The 23,170-nt window shown below is 41.8% G+C and overlaps 1 protein-coding gene and 1 non-coding gene across 2 annotated transcripts in view; one reads left to right on the top strand and one right to left on the bottom strand.

The window, feature by feature from the left end:
- The window catches only part of LOC131282611 (neuronal acetylcholine receptor subunit alpha-7-like), a 57,774-nt gene that overhangs the window by 33,493 nt on the left and 1,111 nt on the right, over positions 1-23,170 (top strand). The window contains exons 4-12 of the mRNA XM_058312117.1: positions 6,629-6,738; positions 7,552-7,732; positions 10,897-10,972; positions 16,727-16,921; positions 17,451-17,537; positions 18,222-18,331; positions 22,395-22,540; positions 22,631-22,753; positions 22,848-22,986. Of these exons, the coding sequence (XP_058168100.1) occupies positions 6,629-6,738; positions 7,552-7,732; positions 10,897-10,972; positions 16,727-16,921; positions 17,451-17,537; positions 18,222-18,331; positions 22,395-22,540; positions 22,631-22,753; positions 22,848-22,986 (1,167 nt within the window). The remainder of the gene's footprint in view (positions 1-6,628; positions 6,739-7,551; positions 7,733-10,896; positions 10,973-16,726; positions 16,922-17,450; positions 17,538-18,221; positions 18,332-22,394; positions 22,541-22,630; positions 22,754-22,847; positions 22,987-23,170) is intronic.
- Trnal-uag (transfer RNA leucine (anticodon UAG)) lies at positions 17,833-17,912 on the bottom strand. The gene has a single exon. It is a non-coding gene; the product is annotated as a tRNA-Leu (tRNA).

Here is a 23,170-nt window from a genome sequence, read left to right as displayed (position 1 = left end):
TTTTGTAATTTTAAAACTTGTATTGCCAATTTCAACAAGATTCATAATAGTTTCGGTGAAGCAGATGCTCTTGTAGAACTGTTTTGGAAAAAAATGTATAGAAATGAGGTTTGAAACTACAGGTTGTAGCAAAAACCAGGAGCAGGTATTGTGCGTAAAAGCTGACTTTTGCTATGAGCTGAGCGGATTTTAACTACACATTTTGATAGGAGCCAATCCCTCTAAAAATTAAAGAGATCAAAAACTCTGTCGTATAACTGACAGCTTCCTGAGAATTGCAAACTGGATCGATGAAAATATATGATACCAAATTTAGCCTAAATTTTCTATTTCAACATTTAACTCTTCAAAATTTGCATGTTTGTGTTTCGATAGATGCCAGAACTAAATAAAATGTGTTATCATTGCACATTTTGTAAATAAAAAATGATTTTTAATGATTAGCTAGTTAGTGAAAAGAAATGATTTGTTCGAAACCAACCCACCACTCTCTGGGCATGCTGCTGTGGCTGTTTATACTTGCCAGTTGAAATTGCACTGCATTTGTCATTGCTAAATGCAAACAAACAAACTAATATACAACATTGAAAATGTAGTTTTCAGACGTGAGATTTAGCTGAAAACTTACTCTCATGGCTAACAAACGTGTGTGCAAAGTTTGATTAAACATGGTTCAGCCGTTTAGTAGAAACTTAAACACTAACACCGTGATACGAGAGTTTTATAGATATAGAAGAAGATAATCTTCCTTAATAGTTTGATAATATTCACATTGTTTGGTATAAATTAGCTGGATTTTGACAAGAATTTTCTTCGGTTTATCGTTGATTCTCAAAAGATCGAGTGAGTCAAACAGCATTCCTTCTTTTCAGAAATCAATTGGAATGAACTGGAACAGCTCCACGAACTGTGAATGAGTTTGTAGTTGGAAAATTGAAGGATAAAATCCACACAGCATGAAATCACTACCCGGAACGTTCTCAGAGTTGACTTCGGTTGCTGTTGGTGCTGCTTGGCGTTTTTCCCTATCACTTAGCACGGGACGCAACCAACCATGCAGCTTCCGGGCAAAGCCGCGATCTATGATTTATGGCTAAGCCCCGGCCAGCGAAAGGGGATATAAATTACATCGGGCAGTTTTGGGGCCACCCCCTTCGGCTCGGCTCATGCCTTCGGACGGGTATGATGATCATAAAGCTTCATCATCAGTCACGTGTAGTTAACGGGAACCGGTCACATCAACCACATCCACATGCGGGCAGTGATATGCTCGGATCGTACCTTTCATCTCAGAGCCTCGGTGCGGTGTGCTCCTCAGGGATATTTGCCCCGGTTCGCACGCATACCGGGTGTCTGGTATCAATTACATACTTTTTCTCAAGCACCCGAAGCACACACCATCACCCACGTACATCCTTTTTCCCAACGTTTAGCCCTCGTCACGACGGAACGGAATGGCAAACCCGGTGCGTGAAGGTGGCAAACTAATCCCGAAACGAATTGTGCTCGTTGTCCGGTGATGAACCGGTGCAAATGACCGCTGGGAGCAGCTCCGAAACCGTACCGGGAGGCGCCCAGAACCAGGCCGCCGTCCCAGAATGCCGAGACCGAGAAGGCGCTCACACGAGTGAGCTCATGCAAAACTCATTAATCTCGACGAAGAAGGGTCGAGGCCCCTGGTAGCACGCCACGGTGCGCAGTGTGGGTGGTGACCTGAGAGCTTTTCGGAGCTCATATAATTTGATTACATCCCCGGGTGTGGACTCCGGGCCGGCCGGAATCCGGTGCCCGCCTCATCCAATTTCTGATTCGCCCAAGGCCACCGCCGTAGCCGCAGAGGACGGTCATCGTTCATCGTTTGCCCGCGCCACGGTGATGAATGTGTTTAATGACGTGTTGCATCGCACTGGCCCTGGCCGGCTTACGGAGGCTGCCTTCGCTACGCAGTAAAGGACACCACAGTAGTTACGATGGTATCGAGGGAATGGATGGAAATGGCCGGTGGGGTGGAGATTTACTACTTTCCTTCACTACTTGCAGCCGGAAGCAGGAACAGAGATACATGCCGTGATTTCTCTTTTCGCCTTCTGTCGCTACCACGATGGAGGCGCCTGGTGTCTCACTGACGATGATGGAGGCGCCTGGTGCCTCACTGACGATGATGGAGGCGCCTGGTGGCTTTCACTCCGAATGCGACAGGTACGGTCATTAGGCAAACCAATTGGGGACCTGGTCGCTGGTCCTCCGAAGTCAATTGCACGAATATTAATTACCTTCTCCAGCACAAACATTTTCCATGGGATGGCAAATAGCGCCATCTAGTTCAAAGCATTCGAAACGAAACGGCTTCTCGTTCCGTACAAGTTTGTCTTAGATTCCGATGAATTCCCACTACATTCGAATGTCAAATCAAAACCGGCGCTCGAATGGAAAACTCATTTCAACTTTCCTGAATTAAAAAGCGGTCACCGGTAAGCAAGTATGGATGATTTGCTAAATCGAATACGAGAGAAGGTGAATACATGACGAACTGAATATCGCTCCTGTGTGTCAGTCACCGGGCCACACCATTTACATGTTATCCTCCATGGTCCAATCCTAACGAACCTTTTTGAGGGACACGAAGGAATTTGAATGTTGTTGCAAGTTTCCGCACGCGCCTTTCTTTTCACTTTCACACGAAGGTTCCCTAAACCGAATGGAGGTCAAACAGGCAAGGTGCGAACCGAAGGGAGTTGCGCTGGTCAAAGGCAAACTTTTCCACTTTGGTTAAACTTTAATTCTGCCCAAAGTTCATTTCTGAAGCGGAAGAAACCGGCAACCATCGGAGAGGGAAAATGGTACCGGACGGCATGCGCTCCGATCGAGAGGGTTTTTTGTTTGCTCGAAAGCTGCTTTTAATTGTCCTCCTCTGGGATGGCGGTGAAGAACTTTTTGCTTTTCTCTTCCACCCTTCTTCCCGCAGTGTGCGCGGACGGAACTTTTCTAATCCTTTGAGCCATACTTTTTGCATCGATCATCAGTAGAAATCAATCGATCCGTTTGAAACATTTCATCAAAAGTGAAAATTTTGTCGAACAAGCTTGACTCCTTGGTAAAGAAGGGTGAAGAAGGGATTGAGAAAAGAATAATGGTTGCAATTCTTTACTTGATAGTTATATTTTAATTTAATAATTACAATAATGGCATATTTAAAATGATTGATATTTACCCGTGTTGTATAAACCTTGTTGTATTACTATGGTAGATATACTTTGGCATATATATAAATGATTGTTTTGTTTGTGTCAGTAAAACTGCACCACAACAACATCTGCAGTGCTTAAACTTCATAAGTGGAATGTTTCAGAATCGACGGTTCAGTATTGGTCTACTGTTTAGTGTTCACAAAACTCCAAACAAAAACAAGCTTAAATATGTAATAGATGACAAATGATATCATAAATAAGCAAATAGGCTAAGGTAAATCGACAAAATGTAAGTCCTTGAAATATGTGATATTTATTGGGCAAAGGACGTTTGCCCGTTTTAGCACAAATTGGACTTAATATTGAAAATGTTCCTTTTTATTTGACAGTAAACAATAGTTGTGTCTAACATGAAACAACAACTCACGCTCCTGTTCAATACTTTCCTCGACTAATACTTCCCTCGTGGATATTGATTCGCAATGCATGCAAACTGCAACAACCCCCAAACAAAACAAATAATCTTACCGACGAAAATTACACGACGCACGTAGTGCCATACATTGGTGCCCGTAAGCGTGACCTGCAAAAATGCACGCTCTACACGTTTTCCCCATTGACGAAAGAGCGTTGTTTATTTTTCTGCTACGCTGCTGTCACTGTTCTTTTTATTTTGTTCGAAAAAACACCTTCCATCGGCGCAACATGGTTTGGAACGAATCTGTGTTCCAGCGAACGGAAAACACACTTGAAAAACATCGCTGTCCTAGAAGTGCAGCGTGGAAATCCCGAACCACCACATACATAAGGGTCACACGCGTGACCTCTACCTCTCGGTTTCCTCCACAGCAGTACACGAGCATCCGATTGGAAAAATGCCAATTTGCTGCAACGTTCGTCCCGTCGTTCCTTGCGATGACGACCCGCGCTGATGATGACGATGATGATGCACAGTCTCACGTTCACTCGTGACAGACCGACCACATCCTTCACTCGCGAAAACTGTTATTTTCCGAACGGTTGTTTCCGTTGCATCTCCACGCAGGCCGCTCCTTCATCTCATTTATCTATATGATTCACCATCCGGGTCACTGATCGAAGCCCGGGATCTACCAGCTGCAAACCACCACTTGTTACGCAATCGGTAGTATTTCACAGGGTAAGCTCGTGGACCAACTTGGGACCACTGGTGTGGTGCGGTGGGAATGGAACTGATTTTTTTTTCACATTTTTTTATCAGTGAACGAGTAGCTTCGTTACAATTTTGTGTTGACACGCGCTCGTTGACAGTTGCAAAATGGATGTTTTCCGTGCACCCGCACAAACCTCACAAGCGACGCTGAAGGACGAGGTCGATGAAACCCAACAAGTATGACATGCCGGAACGGTTTCCGACCGGGAAGCTTTACCGAGGAACAATGAACACGTCAAACGCATGTTTCGAAACAAACGGATGCAATTTGCAGTAGGTCAAAATGTCCTGTAAAAACTTTTATTTCGTCACGCAATTCAAGGCGGCTTTATACTCAATTGATTAAGGAATACTTAGAAAGTATTTTAAATTCCACAAATTTCCTTAAAAACTGATAGTACTCTGTCATTTTGAAATGCAGAGCATTACAATGTTTTATGTTTAATTTAAAAAGATGAGGAGCTCTTCCGAAATTTAAAAACAAAATGAAAATGACTTTTGCAAAAATAGAATTTATGTAAAATTCAAAACGAGATTGATTTGCCTCCTAACCTCGTCACCATTTGCAAGCCTATCTCGAATGTTAATTTCGTTCAACTTACTATAACCTTAAATTCCAACCCCAACCTCGAATTCCCATCGCAGACCGCGCAGTCCGGATGCACTGGCGGAGGGTCATGGAGTCTGATATCCTGTCCAATCGATGCTGATGATGCGTGGCCGCTGCTCGGCCGGGTTTCCGGTACACGTGATCGAATCAGCCATTCGGCAGGCGTACCATTTCTCCACTCCCAACCGCTTTCGCTTCCACGTGTCGGGGGAAAATGAAAAGGTGAAAAAGCAAACAGACGAGCGTGAGTGGAGAGTACGAAGAGGTGGCAACCGCTCACACTTGCTGCAAATAGTGTCGGTTTCCCTTAACGATACGAAGTCGGCCAATTTCGACCACCACTGGAGCAAACAATGTCATAGCGTCGTATTTTCATCTTTCAGATCCATTCGCTTTCTTCACCTCACGAGTCCAGCCCAATCGATGGTAGTTCCCATGGACGGCTCCCTTCCCTCGGGGGACGTAGCATAACTTTTTCCCGGCCCAAGGAAAATGGTAGCGGTGGTAGAGTGCCTCCGTAAGGGACAGTGTCGAGGTAGTTTGTGTAGTTTGTCAGCTCGGAAAGGAGGTCGGTGGAGGTGGGCTCGTACCTTAGTTGTGCCAGACCGGGTCGACGCCGAAAAATATCTGTGCTAAGAATGTACCAACGTGCTGAAGACATTGAAGGATTTCTAGACCCTGGCCGGATCGATTTCGACGCTTCGGGAATGAATCATTCATTCGACCGGCCAGAAAGTAGGGACTCGGTGAAGGAAAACCCCTCCCGGAGAGGAAGAAGCCGCCGGACAAAGGGTAGCGAGGAGATAATTTGAATATTTCGGGTACGGTTAAAGAGGGTGGCAAACACTCGGAGCGGAAAGGGAATTAGATAACAAGTGACAAACCCTTGTCTCGTATTGCGGGATCCTTTCGGCCTTCCCTTGGGAAGTGCCTTTTCACGACGACCAGGACCAGAGGACCGTATGAATTTACGAAGAAAACTCACACATCTTAGCTTGAAAAATGTTAACCAATTCCCGCACAACCACACTTACATAAACTTACAAGCGACCAAAATTGGTGATGCGATGAAGTAACGAAGTTTTCCCACCTTTTCCGACTTTGTTTCTCATTCTCTCTGCTGTCCCAAATATGTGGCGTTTAATGTTCTCTTTATATTTGTTTTTCTCCTTTTTACTATGACAACTACTACTTCAACTTTCTCCGTAGCATTTGGAACCAAGTACCGATTAATTAAAAGTTTCTTCTCTAATTCCCTTTTCTCATTTCATCTGCTATGTCCACGTCTGCAAATTTGTTTGTGTGTATGTGGGTATACCCGAATGGCGATGTTTGGTGCAACAACTACAACAACGTACACCTACTGCAATAAAATAATAATGCAATAAATAACCAAACAATAAATTTACGATTGGATCGCATCCAACCCACCAAATAAAAACCCTCTAACAAAACGAAAAAAAAAAAAATAACAAAATGCTTTACCCTATCAAACATGCGAATGTATCCGTCGATAACGATTCTGCGAATGGTTCTGTAATGTTAAAACCACTAAACAAAATCAACCACATAAAATTGACCTGCCTTGTCTGTCGTGGGCAAAACAAATTACTCACTTTCAAAACTTTGCACACTCAGGAATGGAATGATATGAATTTAAGGTGGAACACATCGGATTATGGTGGTGTGCGAGATCTGCGAATACCACCGCATCGGATTTGGAAACCAGATGTTTTGATGTACAACAGGTTGTTACTCACGCTTTGCTATTAATTTCTTCTTCAATCCTTCCCAATCGAAATCAAAACAACTAAACAGAAGTGAACTTTTAATCAAACAATGCTTTGCCTTTCCGTTACCAAATACTCCAACAACTCCAAGATAACTCACCGTACACCCGTTCCACTAAACCCATTAACGCTATCCGTACGAGATTATTTCGATAAAATTATGTATTTTGGCTTTTCATATTTATACTTATTGTTTATGCTTTCAGTTTACGAGCAAAATTTAATTTATATCATGAACTGCTTGAAATTATTTCAGTTTTGGTAGGGTAATTTTATGTATGTTTATTTCAAAGATCCTTAATTTTCAGTTCAAATTGTGGATCAATCTCTATAAATGCTGAAAAATGGAAAACAAGATGTCATATCTGACCAAATGAATTAGATAATATATACGTTATTCAATTATTTAACCAATTTTCTTTCTTCTATTGAATACAGCAATCCTCTCAAAAACGTTCGGCCTGTTAAATGCACCCTAAAAGAATGTTTTCCACTCATAACATCTCCTTTTCCCCGCAAAACCAGATCATTCAACCCTTGCTTCAATCAACTCCCATTCTCTCCTTTATCGATCTTTCCGGAAACTCTACCTCGCACCCAGGCACCCGTTACTAGTTACTGAAAACGTTTTATTAAAACAAAACCTTCCCAAATTGTTTCGATTTCCACTGCTACCACCCGACCTCTGTCCCTCCTTCTACTTCCAAAACAACCGAAACAACCGAACTGCAGTTGAAGTGTACTCATCATTACCGTATATTTATATTTTAGTGCTGATGAAGGCTTTGATGGCACATACCCGACGAACGTAGTCGTGCGCAATAATGGTTCTTGTTTGTATGTGCCACCAGGAATCTTCAAATCAACATGTAAAATAGATATAACGTGGTTTCCATTTGACGATCAAAGATGTGAAATGAAATTTGGTAGTTGGACATATGATGGTTTCCAGGTAAAGTTGATGCTTACAAACATACACAGTTGATATGCAAAACTAAATAGCGCTAAGAGCAAATCCAATGCCAAAAAAAAAACAGCCACAGTAAACAAACAAAAACATGTCATATTTATGTATGTACAAACAGTCCAAAGTTAGCTTTCTTTTATCACGTGCGTGCCAGTACTACGAGAAACAATGCAAATTAATGTTCCTCCAATTAAATTAGAGACCAGCAGCTTTGTCGAAATGTAGAAAAACCAACTTTTGCTTGTTTCAAATACACGCCCAGCAATCGTTATGCCGTTGATTGGTATGTTTGTTATGTTCCGTTGAAGCAACTGCTGTAGAAATTAAAGAACCCCCAAGATGGGTCAAATATTTTTTAAATAACTTTTCGACATCCGGCATTTTGATTCCTTCTAGAACTATGGCATGAGTTGGTTTTCATGCTTTCGCCCTTCCCTAGGGAATCTAGCGCATAACTTCCGGCTGGTACTTTCGTTTCTTTATTCTGTTATCTTAGAAAGTTTGCCCCTTTAGTTCGTGTCCTATCAGTTTGCTCCTGCTGCCACCAAATGCAAATTGTCTCGCTACTGAATGCTTCTGTTGCACTGCCATTAACCAAAATGACCTTTCCGATGGATCGATGTTTTTTTTCTGAGTTTTGCCGTACTCTAGATTTTCTTGCAGGGAACTTAAAAGCACACGTAAGCTTCAATTTGTTCTTTACCATTGGATCTTTATAAAATGTAGCAAACAAAAGAAATTTGGTTTTACTCATCTTCTCTTTTATCTTTTGTATATGATAATGACCTTGTCGATACTTCTTAATTTAGAAGAATATAACAGTAACTAATAACAATTTAATACTTACCATTAATTTACCATTACCAACTACTTTGATCCAAGGCAATCTTACCGGATATTTTTTATTTTTCAGTATTTTAGAATTTCTTACTTTTTTCAATAGTGATTTTTCCACGACCTGGTTTAACTTTAAAAACTAATGGCATATGAAACATCGGTCCACCGCAAAGAAACATAACTTAGCTTTTTTATGGTTTGTTTGGTTGTGCGCCTTTGTATAGCGAGCATAGAAAAACACCTTACAATTGATGTTTAAATATGTCTATTTTAGAAGCCCATTGTTTGTGTTAATTGTTTAGATTTACGTTCGAGAGCTAAAATAAGCAATAACCAATCCATTGCAATCACTTGCGTAGGCCTTACAAATGATGATAATATTATTAGATTTATAGTAAATAACTAACTCGAAAGCTTACCTCGTGGGATTTTCAAAATTTGGTTAGAAGAATGGAATCAACACCGAACTGTTGTCTGCTGCAAGCATGAAAACCGTCCTCGAGAATCCTCTTTGGGCTCGTTGAGAACGTCGTTTGATTCCAATTTTCTTCCTTAACGCGCCTGGGCTCTCCTCTCCCTCGATATAAGCTTTCCACGCAGGGATTGAAAGAAGGACAAACTTATACGCGCGGTGACCGTCGAAGACTTTTTTGAAATTCGTTCCCGTATGGTGAATGGCCACCTCCAGCGTTCTTATGGAAGTCCTGTGCCGCAGGGCTATCGCTGAAGGGTACAATGCAATGTACAAGCCGGAAGGCTGTGTTTGTATGCGGCTGCTGTAAGAAGTTGTTAAATCAAATCATCTCAACGCAGTCATCCCTCCGATCGAGGCCTATCCCTCTCTCTCTGAGTGTCATTTGGCAGTCGGGAACAGCTTCAAAAAACTCTTCGTCGATTGCAGCAAGGCAGAAAATTTCCAGGAAACTACCAAACCAACAAACCATCATACCGAAACTATCGAATGATAATCATATCATCACCATTCAAAAACCGCACATATTGTGCTTTTTGCGTAGCCGCACAGTAGGATACGTACTCGAAAAGCAAAACAAACAAAAACAACGTCTAACGTTTGGTCAACAAGAAATTGAAACAACAAAACACCGACAGTTAAATAGGAAGTTCAATAGCACCAATGCATTGCTGTCATTCTTGGCACGCCCAAAAAAACACACCTACATGCAAACAACGGCAAGCAAAGTGAAGAAAATGTAGGCAACCATCACCGCACCACTCCGGTAGCAGCAAGCTAAGGCACCCCGAAGGAAAGCACCCGGTTCGGTTTTCACATCGCGAGGAAAATCAACCCCACCCAACGCCATACACCAAAGAGAACAAGGCTTCTGTAAACCTAGCGTTAATAGATTCTCCCACGGTCACAGTAATGTGCACCTTGCTTCGCTGCGGGACGATGAAGCTACCACTGCATAGTCTACCTGTATCCTTCTTACAACAAAATAGAGGCAATCACGGTCACGTGATAGTGACACAGCAACAGATGCTGAGTGCAATCAGAGTGTGATGCTGTGTTGTGATGCGTTACTGGCGTTTGTGTTTGTGTTACTTATGTGACAAAAACATTCATTCTTTGGTTTTTATCTTTTAAACCATTCGGCTTCTTTAACCTTACTCTTAAGAATATTCATTACACTAGTGGTATTATTCATTACATTCTTTAACCTTACTCTTAAGAATACTCATTACCTAAGTGGATGTGTGCGAGTGTTATAGCGTAAATCTTTCTCTTTTCTTTTTCTAGTGGTTTCTCTTTTTTTACGCATGTCTCTTATGTGTCAATATGACGACTACTAATCTGTATTTCTTTAGGTTTTTCCGTTCGATTTGAATATTTGCGTGCGTTAGGTGTGTGTATGTGCGTTAGAATGTGTGACTCATATGATCTTTTTTATTTTATTTGTCTTCAGGTATAACTATCTGTTTCAATTAATATTATTTGTAATATTATTTACATTATAATTAAATAGATATCTGTTATTATTATATTGTAAACTGTTTGTTCCATCGTCCTTAGTTATACAATTTATAGTCATTATTTTGATTGTAAAATTTATTTTGTTATTCGTGTTTATGTTAACGTGTGCGTGTACGTATGTGTGTGTATGTGTGTGTGCGTACGTTGTGCTTTCAAACCAGACAATAACCCTGCCGTCGACGGCGTAGCTCGTCACGACCTCATGAACACTTCTCTATCTTCCCAGGCGCAACGGATCTAGCTTGTAGAAGCTTCTCGTTGACTGACGCTGGCTGGCCAAACAGTACTAATACGAATATCCTCTTCTCTGACCTTACAGTTAGACTTGCAGTTGCAAGATGAAGCAGGTGGAGATGTCAGTAGTTTCGTGACGAATGGTGAATGGGATCTTCTAGGTAAGGCACCGTTACTAAACGTAGCTAATTGAATCACGTCCAACCTTAAACGCACCCAGAATGTAAAACTACCGAAAGCGAACGAACTGGAATCGAATGGAACGAATCGAAATACAATGAACTGGAATCGACAGAGAAAGGCCTCCACAATTAGGAAATATTAAACAAACCCGAGAACAAAAAGAAAAGCTAAACACACGCGGCCTCGGTTGCGTTGGAGCTATTTGGAGTAGTGTAAACGCTAGCGAGACTGTGAACATTGGGGAACGCAAAATCTGAACCGTTCAATGTACGACTCATCCATCCGTAGGACACGCCGACCGGTCCGTGAACGGCTTCATAGAATCATGTCATGCTTTGGTATGGTTTGCGTAGTTAGAACTCATTCTTTCGACTCTCATATGAACATCACATTTTATCTCTTTCCATACTATTGAGCTAGCTATCCTCCGTAAACCGCTAACAAAATGGCCATTATCAATCAAAACATTTATCTACTCGTATTATTTTCTTAAGTAAGTAAGCAAGGGATAGCTAACATCCTATTCAGTCTATTTAAAACACTGAGACGAATATCTCTTGCCTGGAAAATCCTTGGACAACTAAAAACTAATTGTCTTTTTCGCCCAAACGATATTAATTGGCGATTGATTTATTAAATCGTTCAAATATACAGTTTACACATTAACCCAATTTAACTTAATTTTGAAATATTATTGTATTACCAATGAAAAAACCCAGTATGGATTCTAGCACAAAAACTATGCTCAACGGCGGATGTATATTTGAAGTGCTCCTGTTGAAGTATACGTGTAAGGAAACACAAGGGAAAGTGTATTTTATCCCAGATCCATCATTTGTTAGTGGACATGAAAAAGATGAAAAATGCAAATGTAGCTGCATTCAACGCTGCACGAAAGCAATGGAACGGGTGTGATGAACGAGTACGGAACCAGGAACCGCTAATGTAATGCCCTCCACGGGCTCTAAAAAACCTAATTTAAACTCGCCCCGAACAAGAGTCCCTTACCCGAGCTGTCGCGCTTTTTCGTTGAACATTAGAAGCATGTGTTGTTCGAAAGCTCCCGTGTTAAACTAAAAACCCGAAACGCTAAATCCTGCGATAAACTGCACCCAACTAAACGTAAACCAACGAACGAACGAGTTTAAACCTTAAAATTACGCATTGCACAAGTTTCATCGCGCACTGCCCGCAAGGAGGCGAGCCACGGATGCCAGGGCCCTCGGCTTCCTGTCCGCTTCCGGAAGTCGAGTGTGCCGAATGGCAACAAACCCGCCCGGTCCGCACGTATGCTCGTTTCTCATGCAAACTGCGCCCGCCCGCTTCCCGGCCACGATCGCAATCGCAGTTTGATGAAGAAACGACGGCCCCGAGGTGTCCGCACCGAGGGCTCAGAATGATGGAAGCTTTGCAGCAGCAGGTTGTGGTCAAACGCTCGAGCCTTCCGCCACCAACACGGTGCTGGCAGCCATGGTTCTCCCCCAGCGGGCAGTCGCGATACACGAAGATTGCGTCATTCGTTAGCGCTTATCAATCGTCACGAAACCACTGTTGTCTTCGAGATCCGTTCCTGGCGCGCAAATTCGAGCACTGAGGCAACTCGTGGAACCGCGAGACACGGGCACGAAAAGCGAAGCGAACGATCGTACAGGGCGGCCGTTTATAGCAGGAGACTGACGGTTCGGAGACTGTCGGTAAGTAGCGGACGGCGGATGTCAGCGGCACACGCAGTAACGCAAAAATTGGCCAGAGTCCGACGGACCGGACTTCCCGGGGAACGAAAAAACTGTACCCTTCGGCGTCGGGAACGAACAGTGCTTACGGGCGGTCTCTGGCGTGTGGCGGCACGATTTAATCAGTGAGATATTCTTGTTTTCGTTTCAGAACCCCGATTCGCAAAATTATTCCCCAAAACCGAACGTACAAGCATTTGACGGTGTTGAACGAATCATTTGTTAATTTTTCTTCGTGTGGTAGCTTGCAAAAAAAACCGAACTGGCAATCCTTTAACGACACAAAAGCCAGTTTGCTTAGCAATCTTCAAAGTCCGTGACAACAAATATCTAAGAACTCAAAACAAACCTTTTTTTGAAGAATGTACCCCAATTGATGCATCTTATAATTAAACAAAACCAATCATGTTGTATTTTATCACATTATATATAACTCATGTTCCATAATTCCACTCATCGCACGTATGTAGTCATTTTACTATAAGACTGTTATTATATTACAAACCCCTCATCTGAAAGCACACATGGTCATGTTGACTACTGTTTAAAACTTATCGTTCAATAGCCAACTTGCACTCAAGAACAACTTTTTAAATTTTCAATCAAAGAAATAATTGAACTCGGTGGGAAACTCACCAAATCCTATCGAAAATATGATTTAAAAAAGTAAAAATGTCAATAGAAAGTGCTACGCAATTGAAGAGTAGTTCTTAACTAAGTCCGGCAAAAATAGCACATTGCAATGATGCTACGATACAAAATTTAACACATTGAACTTATTTCAAGTTGATTGCTAGGTGTCTTCTTTAACATTAAAGTCTAATTCCTCACAGTAAGACTGATGTAAAAGAGTTCAAAATGTTGAACCAATCTTCTTCTACTATATAATTGTATTGCTGCGTAGAGTTCTCGACCGTACAAATGACGTCAGTTGGTTATTGTGTATTTTTGTGTCACTCTAAAGCGAGTGTTGTTTATTCAAGTTGTAAATGTTCTTGTTACATACATGAGATTATTTATTTTGAAAGACAGTGCATCATAAACAGTCTTTTTCCATCAAATGTGATGTTTATTAAAAAACTTACGTTTTTCTACGGTAAACGTCCATGATGAGATACAATTTTTAAAAAATATTATGATAGTTTTTCTTCTCTACTGAGTAATACTCTTTGATTTTCGTATAACTTATTTCGACTCATTTAAACTGATTCATTTATATACTTCTGATGTATAGTTGCTACAAGCAATCGCTTTTGGAATATTATGGTAAAGTTTCTGGTCATAGCAGTGAGACAGTCGCAATGTCTCAGAGAATTACTTTAAATCCGTATGCGACCCCGTTTGAGGATGGAAAACAAAGTATCCACGCGGGAGGAACTATGAATGTTTCAGCTAACAATTTGTTAACTAATTGCCATAATCGTTTTAAGGCTGCTGAAGCAGGACAATTTTTATCGATTCCAATCTCGGCCGTAGGCCACTTGATGCATACGCAGACCTACTAACTAAGGACCTTTGTCATATTTCTCGGAACTGGTTGCCATTAGGGACGGTACTTTCATAAACCTTATGAAAAGCCGGGGACACTATTAACTATTAACCGCACGTCGGGCTCGTGCCCGAGAAAGGAGAAATCGATCCCGGCCATCGGCTCCGCCGGCTCCAATGGCCAGCAATTTTTGTTTATTGCAGCCCAACGGACCGAAGAATAAATCGGTCCCATTTGCTCTGTGGACAAGGGCACACAACGAACCCTCCGCTTCCCTGGGGCGCATTCTAGCTCCCAGCGTTTGGCCTCCCTGCCTCCCTGCCTGGTTATTGATCAAAAGCCCGACCCGACCGACTACGAGACGGTGGGGAGAAACTATTCTTCTTACGCCAGCTAATGAAGTGGCTCAAGAGCTCAGGCGGCTTTGCCGATGCGAGATCATGCCTACGGAGCCCAGGTAACCGACTAGCGTGCGCCCGCCCGCCAAAGGATGGTTAAAATAGTCTAAGTGATTAAATTTATTACGAGACCCCTTTATCACTAATCCCACGGCGGGCAACCCGGTGGGCAGAGAGAGAGAGAGAGAGAGAGAGGAGGTGCGCCCGGGCGTTGTGGCGACGAATGGAAAACTTTGTCCCACACATTCCTCCCGAATGGCACACGGCAGGAACGACCTACCCTGAAAGCGACAAAAGGAAAACAGCCGCCCAGCAATGGCACATCAAACCTTAAATTCCTCGGAAAAGGTTGGCGAACCTGGTACGGGGCGAAGTTTGCCGCGCAAGGATCGGGTTCTCATCTTCTTCCAACCCAACAGCCCCTAAGGGCACGTGAGCTGTCTGTGTTTTGGCTGCAAACCCTAGTGTGCAGCTGTGATTAAATATTCAATAAAACCACGCCGGGAAAAGGATCGCAACTAATTCAATTAATAGCCGACCAAGGTGTAACTATTCCCATAAATAGAAGGGCAAATGGTAGAAAACATTAGCCCCTAAGATGGATGTCGTGGACCAGTGGGACATGAGTTAATGAGCAAAAGTTGCTAGAGAACTTTTTCTTTCAGCAAAATGTAGACACTTTATCATTCATTCGCATTCTTTTTGAGCGTAAAGTTCACCAACAGACGTTCAATTTAGGCTTTTATATTATAACGCTTCTAAAATCTGATCTGAGCATGCAAAGCAGCAAGTAGTGCACTGGTTCTTAAACTTTTGTAGTCTTTTGAATATATCTGCAATATCTGTTCAAGATACTACTATAGATTACTGAATCATAAAATTGACCGGAACTGAGACAATTAATTTATAAAAGGTGCCAATTACAATACAAACATTAGTGTATCTAAGTATCGATACTTCTCTCACACGTTAACTGCCACGTCACTCGTTATGCGGGTGACAGCAGCAATCTACATCAGCCCTTTCCACTAATATACAATAGAAGTAAGCTACAATAATTTAGACTTAACCTTTGCTTGGTTTCTTAAAAATGTTGGTTTGAAAAATGTTATAACCAAAAGTTGGCAAAAAAGATTTTACTCAAAACGTACACCAAAACAGCGTGGCAGTCAACGTCTTACACCCGATACATTTGTTGGACTAACGAAAGCTATAGCAAAAAGTTTTTGTCAGTATTAATTTTTTTTTTCAATTTTGACCAAGTTAAAAAGAAGCAACGAATTTATAAGTGATGCCTATTACTAATACTACTAATTAGTGTATCTAAGTATTGTTGCTTCTTTAAAAGCTGACCAGCATGATGTTGACGGTGCACTTCTTACTTTTTACAAGATACTTAGAACACAAAACTATTAACACACCTTCAATGTAGAGTAAACAAACTTATATCGAGCTCTGATACCAACTAGCCATCGAAACACCGCCGTCTTCTCAACAATAGTTTGTTTTGCTTCCTCATCAATTACATAAATCGCTTCCGTAACGCAGTATGCAATATGTTTTCCATTGCGCTCATCCTCATCACCGTACCTCATCTTAACGACCCTCACACGAACGGGTACTTTGGGGCTGGGAAAATTTGCATCACTACCGTCATCCAACATTCCAGCAGGACGGAACGGTTTGACAGCTTTTGTCCGACAAAGGGCCGTTAGACGGGACTGAACTGGAAATGGAATAATGTTCCAACGCGAGCCGAAAACACCAATTGCAAGTCATACTTTTCGCTCGGTTGTGTGCATCGTCGATTCGATTAGCTCATGACAGAAACAAACAACAAAGAGTATGTGTGTGAGAGAGAGAGAGAAAAAACACCCCACCCCCCAAACTCTTTGCAAACGTCAATATTAGTTGAACGTCCAAGTTAACCATGAAATTTGTCATTCCGTATGAAATTCCGTATCTGCCTACGTGTTTTGTTTTTTCTGGGATCGTCATCCAAAAAAAAACAACATCTGATCCCACTTCACCACTCCCCGAACCTGCTTGCATCTTGGCCCACGTTTTCAAAAAAAACACACACACACACACTCCACCCGCCCCTCCCTGCAGGTGTTCCCGGCAAGCGTAACGAAATCTACTACAACTGCTGTCCAGAGCCTTACATCGACATCACCTTCGCCATCATCATCCGAAGGCGAACGTTGTACTATTTTTTTAATTTGATCGTACCGTGCGTGCTGATCGCGTCGATGGCACTTCTAGGATTTACCCTGCCACCGGACTCGGGGGAAAAATTATCATTAGGTAAGAAATAAGGATTCGGCCGAGGTGGAAGCGTTTAAATGTTGACTATTTACATAATCTGCTCCAACCATAGATAGATTGAAAACTAGTTACGATTCAAATGCATCAGACACTTAGACAACAATTCAAGATTACTCAATTATTGGAAAACAAAAACATGTTCGGTAATCACGTTACTAATACAATTAAACACCCTTTATGAAAATGTTTTTATGCAATTAAATGTTCTTGAAGAAAATTAAAGTCTAAATGTGTAATCAGAGTGCAAGCAGGTGCCTAGTTTTATTTTATCTATGTAACGTTAACAAGAAAACTGAGATAATATAAATAATTTACCAGTTTGCCCAATATTTTCAGAAGCAAAGGTATTAAACAATTCTATTAACACTCACTCGTTCACTCTAATTAACGTATTTACACAGCTGAGTTGAGGTACATTAAAACACCTGTTGTCAAATGATTGCGTCTCTTTTCCAAATTCCAACGTTGCTAACCGTAGAACATATTGACGTGATTGTTTTCTCCACAGGCGTAACAATTTTATTATCATTGACGGTATTTTTAAATATGGTTGCGGAGACAATGCCAGCCACATCGGATGCTGTTCCACTTTTAGGTAAGCTTATCGTCATGGTGAAATAATTTATTTTATTTTTAAAGACATTTATATTGAACTAAACGTGTAATTTTTCAGTTATTTACATATAGTGGCAGCTATTTTAAATGATTTAACCAATAATACATTTATTTTCCGTTCCATACTCTATACTTGTGATATGATTACTATCGTAAATTGAGAACGTTTTTGATCCTTTTTTTTTATTTATGCACATGTTCTCAACAAAATAATGGTATTGAGAGTTTATCATGCGTACCGATTCTTATTTCATGTAAAAAAAGTAACTCCTATTTGACAGCGGTGGGATTCGAACCCACGCCATTTCTGACTGGTGCCTAAAACCAGCGCCTTAGACCGCTCGGCCACGCTGCCTTGTTGATAGAGGCGTTGCTGGAACGCTTCGGAACCGTTTACGCTATTTGTCAATGGAAGATAAAACATCCCGCTGAGAAGGAGCCACAGTGTGAGGCATTTCTCGCGCGAGTTCCATGGTCTCAAAGGTGTCATTAATTAACTTTTGTATCGTATTTATTTACACTTGAGCCTTGGTTGTTGGGAAGGTTCATGCACACACCGTATTTGTTCCGCTTCAGTCTAATCGGGAAACCTATTTGTGCAGTGCAGAAATCCTCCACACCATTCCTTCACCGAACTTTAACAAACATTTTCTTCTCTTTTCAGGCACATATTTTAACTGCATCATGTTTATGGTTGCATCATCCGTTGTTTCGACGATTCTCATTTTAAATTATCACCATAGAAATGCGGACACACACGAAATGTCTGATTGGGTAAGTACCGACACATGAGCCACTCCTCCAGCGGAATAAACTTCCGCAAATCGTGCCCGCTTTATGATCGTTCCATTATTCCCACACGAGTCTACAATACCGGGAGCGAATGTTCACCGTGCGTGACGTGATGGTACCTAAAGTGCGCCGCTCTCGTTGGCTTGTTTCGAGACTGATTTCTTTAACACAAACCGCCGGTTTCGGTGCACGGTGCGACCTGCATTGCAATCGACAACAACGATGCGTTCATATTTATGATGGCATAAGTCATGCTACCGGCATGGAGCGTATTGTTCCGAACCCGGGGCCACAAGAATCGGCCATTGCAGCACCTGAACAAAGGCACGTTAAGCCCTATGTAGGTTGCAAGGTGCCGACCCTGGGTTTAATGAATACTTATGGGATGCAAAGCCGAATGATTTGGCTTTTTTCTTTGCTTCTCGGCATGACCCTGTCCAACGGACCACCCTGTTGAGGCCTGCGGATGCGTTGGGGATGCAATTTGGAGTGTTTTGCTTGCGCTCTCTCGATTTGATTTGAATTCGAAAGCTCACTGCCTGTTGACCCGAATGGTGATGAAGTTCTGCTGCTTTCCACGCTTTTTGCATCCGACTGTTCTTGCACCGCTGCACGAGACGGAGCGCCGCCAGGGATCTCGTCTGTGGTCAGCTTCGAACCCTGCGTCAGCAAACGGGCAGGAACTTCAAACCAGAACGTTCGAAGCGTTCTACTGAACCGTGTAGAACGTCACTTCGGTGCAAGTGCAGTGTCGTTCGCTCTGGTTTGCTTCATTTTCCCGCTTCAGGCCGCTTCGGGAACGCTAGGATAGTCGAGTGTGTGGTCAGGAACATCCATTTTTCTCGTGCATTTGAGAGATGGGATGAACTGCAAATTAACAGCAAGTCACTATCTTTCCGGCCCGATACTTGGTGCCGACGACCGAAAGGTCCTTTGGCGATGACAGTAATTTTGCGTGGTTGCTACCAACAAAGAGTAAATCATCGCATTCGATTACTAATGGTTAAGAATAATGAAAACTAATAAGCTGTACAAGTGTCAACATAGATTACAAGATCTATAAACGTTAATAATACTGAATTTGAAAATTTATTTCAATACCATGAAAAAAATATTCGAAGCTGAAATTCGAAAAATGTCTAAATTTCGAGGAAAGTATTTTTTCACGTATCTAGCACAAGTTTCTCGCTAATCAGACAATTTTCTTTTGTTTCTGCATTTAAAAACATGGTTACACCATCCCAAAAAACTTGAACAAGGAAAAACTAAAACTTTACTCTTTTGTATGACATTCCGTACCTGGTTTTACCAATTTCGCTTTACATGATTATTAACTAAAATCAATTAATCGAACAGAATTTTTCGAAAATATTATATTTTTACTAATTTTTTAGTTTAGTAATGAAACCTTAAAAGGTAAAATTAAAACAACTAAACCGAAATATGAGAAACACTCCATAGAAACGTGAAAAGGAAAATCTTTCGAACATTGCCGCCACTTCAAACACAGTCTGGCATTTAAAGTTGTGGTGGGGTTGATTTTTGGTTTGGTTTTTGTCCTTTCGGTCTGTCATCTAAATTCTTTTATTATTGTCCCGAAAGGGCGACTGCCTTTGATGTTGACACGTTGAAAATTTTCTTACCCAGTTTTTTCTCCCTTACTTTCTCTCGGTTTGGGGCTTTCCATCACGTTTAGGGCCAGTGTACATTTTCCACCATCTCCACTGGAGCCGTCTCGACTTTGACATCCGATGAGTGTTTCGTTCGGTGGGTGAAAATTATCTTTCCACGCTGACAATGATGATGAGTCCGCGTGACTACTCGGATTGATGGTGGGGGATGCTGATAACGTGATCCGTGGTTTTCCATCTCCCTCCCCTCAGAGGGAGAACGAGCAAAAAAAATTCAATGGTTGCCATCCCAACGTTAAATGTTATGAAAGACAGTTTTCGTCAGGACGATCGGTTGTACTTGCCTCCTCGGTATCGACCCTTTTCGAGCAGAAGTTCCGCTCGCGGTGAAAGATAAGGACGGCGAGGGCTGTCAACGTCATCAACCAAGAATCCATTCACAAAACCCGATACCTATCTTCGCACCGACTCGCTAGAGTCGTGAGCGAGCGAAGGCCCATTGCTCGCCATTCCGTTTTCCTGCATCAAACGCTGGCGAATAAGCGGATCATCGAACATCATCCACCGTAGCCAAAAAAAGGATGTCGAAAATATACAGCATTTTTCAGTAATATATTACATTTCATAAAAACCTTATCAATATAAAATATATTCGTCATATTTTCGCTTCAAACACTAGTAACTTCATTCACTTAAAATTACGTTTGGTAAAGGATCGTCAAATATTAATGTTAAATGTTCCTGTACAAAAACCTGCATTCAATTTCTTGGTGGTATTTACAAGATCATTATGTTGACCTCATTTTTTCAGACATAAAATAACGATAACAAAGCCAGTATTGCCAACCCTGTGAACTGTATGTGTAGAAAATAGTAAATTAATACACAATTTCCATGCCCGGTAGAAAACTAAAAAACACTGTTCCAACCTTTAACAAATGTTTGCAAAACTCTGTAATGTTCTCTGTGCTCTTGCACGTAAAACGCATGCTTGGATTATTTAAAATCATATTAGGTACACAAACAAGCGCGTGGCAAGAGCGATTATTTATTCAAAGCACATCCGTGAAGGATGATGATTTTCCCGATACTCCACCACCCAAACGTTCACCATGAGAACGATAAACCGTGGTGGAAAGGGTAGGCCTGGAAGAAAATCTTCATCCTCTGGGGCCTCGTTGAAGGCGCGTCGATCAGTCGGCAAAGGCTCGTGCGGCTCCGGGTGATGGGTGGGTTTTCAGGAAAATTCGTAGACAACACTGGCACTAGGTCGAAGTCAAGCCTTGAAGCAATCCTTCCGCTGGTGGCGATGATGGCGGAGTTCCACTGAAACACGTTACACGTTAAAAGCATTCCGGCGCACACAATTTTAAACATTTCGATGACCTGTGATGCTGTCTCGCCCGCACTTTCCTTCACTATCTCCTTACCGCCGCGTTGGAAAATCCAACTCGTAATCGGCTCGTGCTGCCATCACCTTCCAGGGAGGATCTTTAGTAGCTTTTTCTCACCCGCATTTGCTCGCCATGCGTGTCTCTTTAATGTTCTCAGCTTGTTGAGTGCGCGAAAAGCGGAGGAAAATGAGAAAGAACATGAACGAACCAATTTCATTTTTCCTGTGCGTGCGGTAGTTGGATGTATTAAAAGCACACCCGAAACGTGTCATGTCGCAGAGGGGCCCTGCTTTCCAAACGACGCGTCCCGGAGTACGAGCTCGAGATGTGTGCTCCATTTTCATTTATGCGAGTTTTATGGAAAACTGTATTAAATTCATTACGTTCCCATGTACGGATGCCCGGATACGGGCCACTGTCTCCGGAAATCCTAGAGGAATCTTTGGGGGCGGAATCCTTCCGAAGAGTTTCCGTAACGGATGCAAATGATTGCGTTACACAACTTATGGCGAATGATGGTGAGGCAAGTGAAATGTTCCGTCATTTAATTTGTCTTGACGTTGATCAATTTGTATTTTATGTTGAATAAAAAAAAATTAAAATTGATTAATAACTATCTAAAGCGTTAACTTGAAGTACAGATAGCGGACAAGTCGTACAAATGTCGAATTAACACTTTTTTTCTATTTTCATCAGTACTTAGCGTACTTAAGTCCGAAAAAAATGAAAAAAATCAACATAGCTTTTACAGCTTACATTATACTTTTGAAAATTTTTTTGAAAACAAAATGCACCAACAACGCTCACGAAAAACTGTGAGAATTTAGACGCAACTGCTTTTTCTCACTTTTTTTGTTGAATCGATTGTAGACTTCAAGTTATAGTTAAGCGCGCTAATTTCGCCTACCATATGTTTTTTTTTTGTGAGGTACATACTTCTTCCGCACCATTCAACATACCTTATTATCTTTCAGAAACTTCTGAATCTGAATTTACTACTTTTACTCTTCTCTCCAACAGGTTAGAGTCATATTTTTATACTGGTTGCCATGTATTTTAAGAATGAGTCGACCCGGTAGAGACTTATCAATGGAATATCCACCAACGCCAACGTCGGACAGCTCCGAGCGAAAAGCGCACATTCAGGACGTCGAATTGAAGGAGCGGTAGGATGTCTATCTCCTTTTGCTGATTGTTTTTCTCTCACTTTGATTCGTCCCAATAACTGAGACACTATTTCTTGAACCTCCATATAGGTCATCGAAGTCCTTACTAGCGAACGTATTAGATATAGATGATGACTTTCGTCACAACTGTAGACCATTGACCCCCGGAGGTACACTGCCACACAATCCAACATACTTCAGGACTGTTTACAGGTAAGGGAATCCCCGTACTTTGATGAAATTCTCGATGCCTCAAGGCTGTGAGGGTTCGTTGGTCAAATGTTTGAACGCTCCTGTGCCTTTGCAGCAGCGATGATGGAAGCATCGGACCGATCGGAACTAACCGGATGCCGGATGCGATAGCGCCACCACACACGTGTTTCACATCGTCTGCTGATTACGAATTAGCTTTAATATTGAAAGAGATACGTTTTATCACCGACCAGGTAAGTCACACGAGCGATGAGCGTAAAACTTCGCTCGCGCGAAGATTGATATCATTTCATCCGTTTGTCGATCTACTTTTGCTGGCTATAGGTTCGTCCGAAAATAGAATCTCTTGGTACTTGAAAAAACTGAACTATTGCTAGACACTCTTTATGGCCGAGTTCTAACTTGTTTTTTCTCAAC

This window comes from Anopheles ziemanni, chromosome 2, assembly GCF_943734765.1.
Source record: "Anopheles ziemanni chromosome 2, idAnoZiCoDA_A2_x.2, whole genome shotgun sequence".
NCBI lineage: Eukaryota > Metazoa > Arthropoda > Insecta > Diptera > Culicidae > Anopheles > Anopheles ziemanni.
Note: the sequence above shows the minus strand (reverse complement) of the source record. Positions and strands in the feature narration are given on the sequence as shown.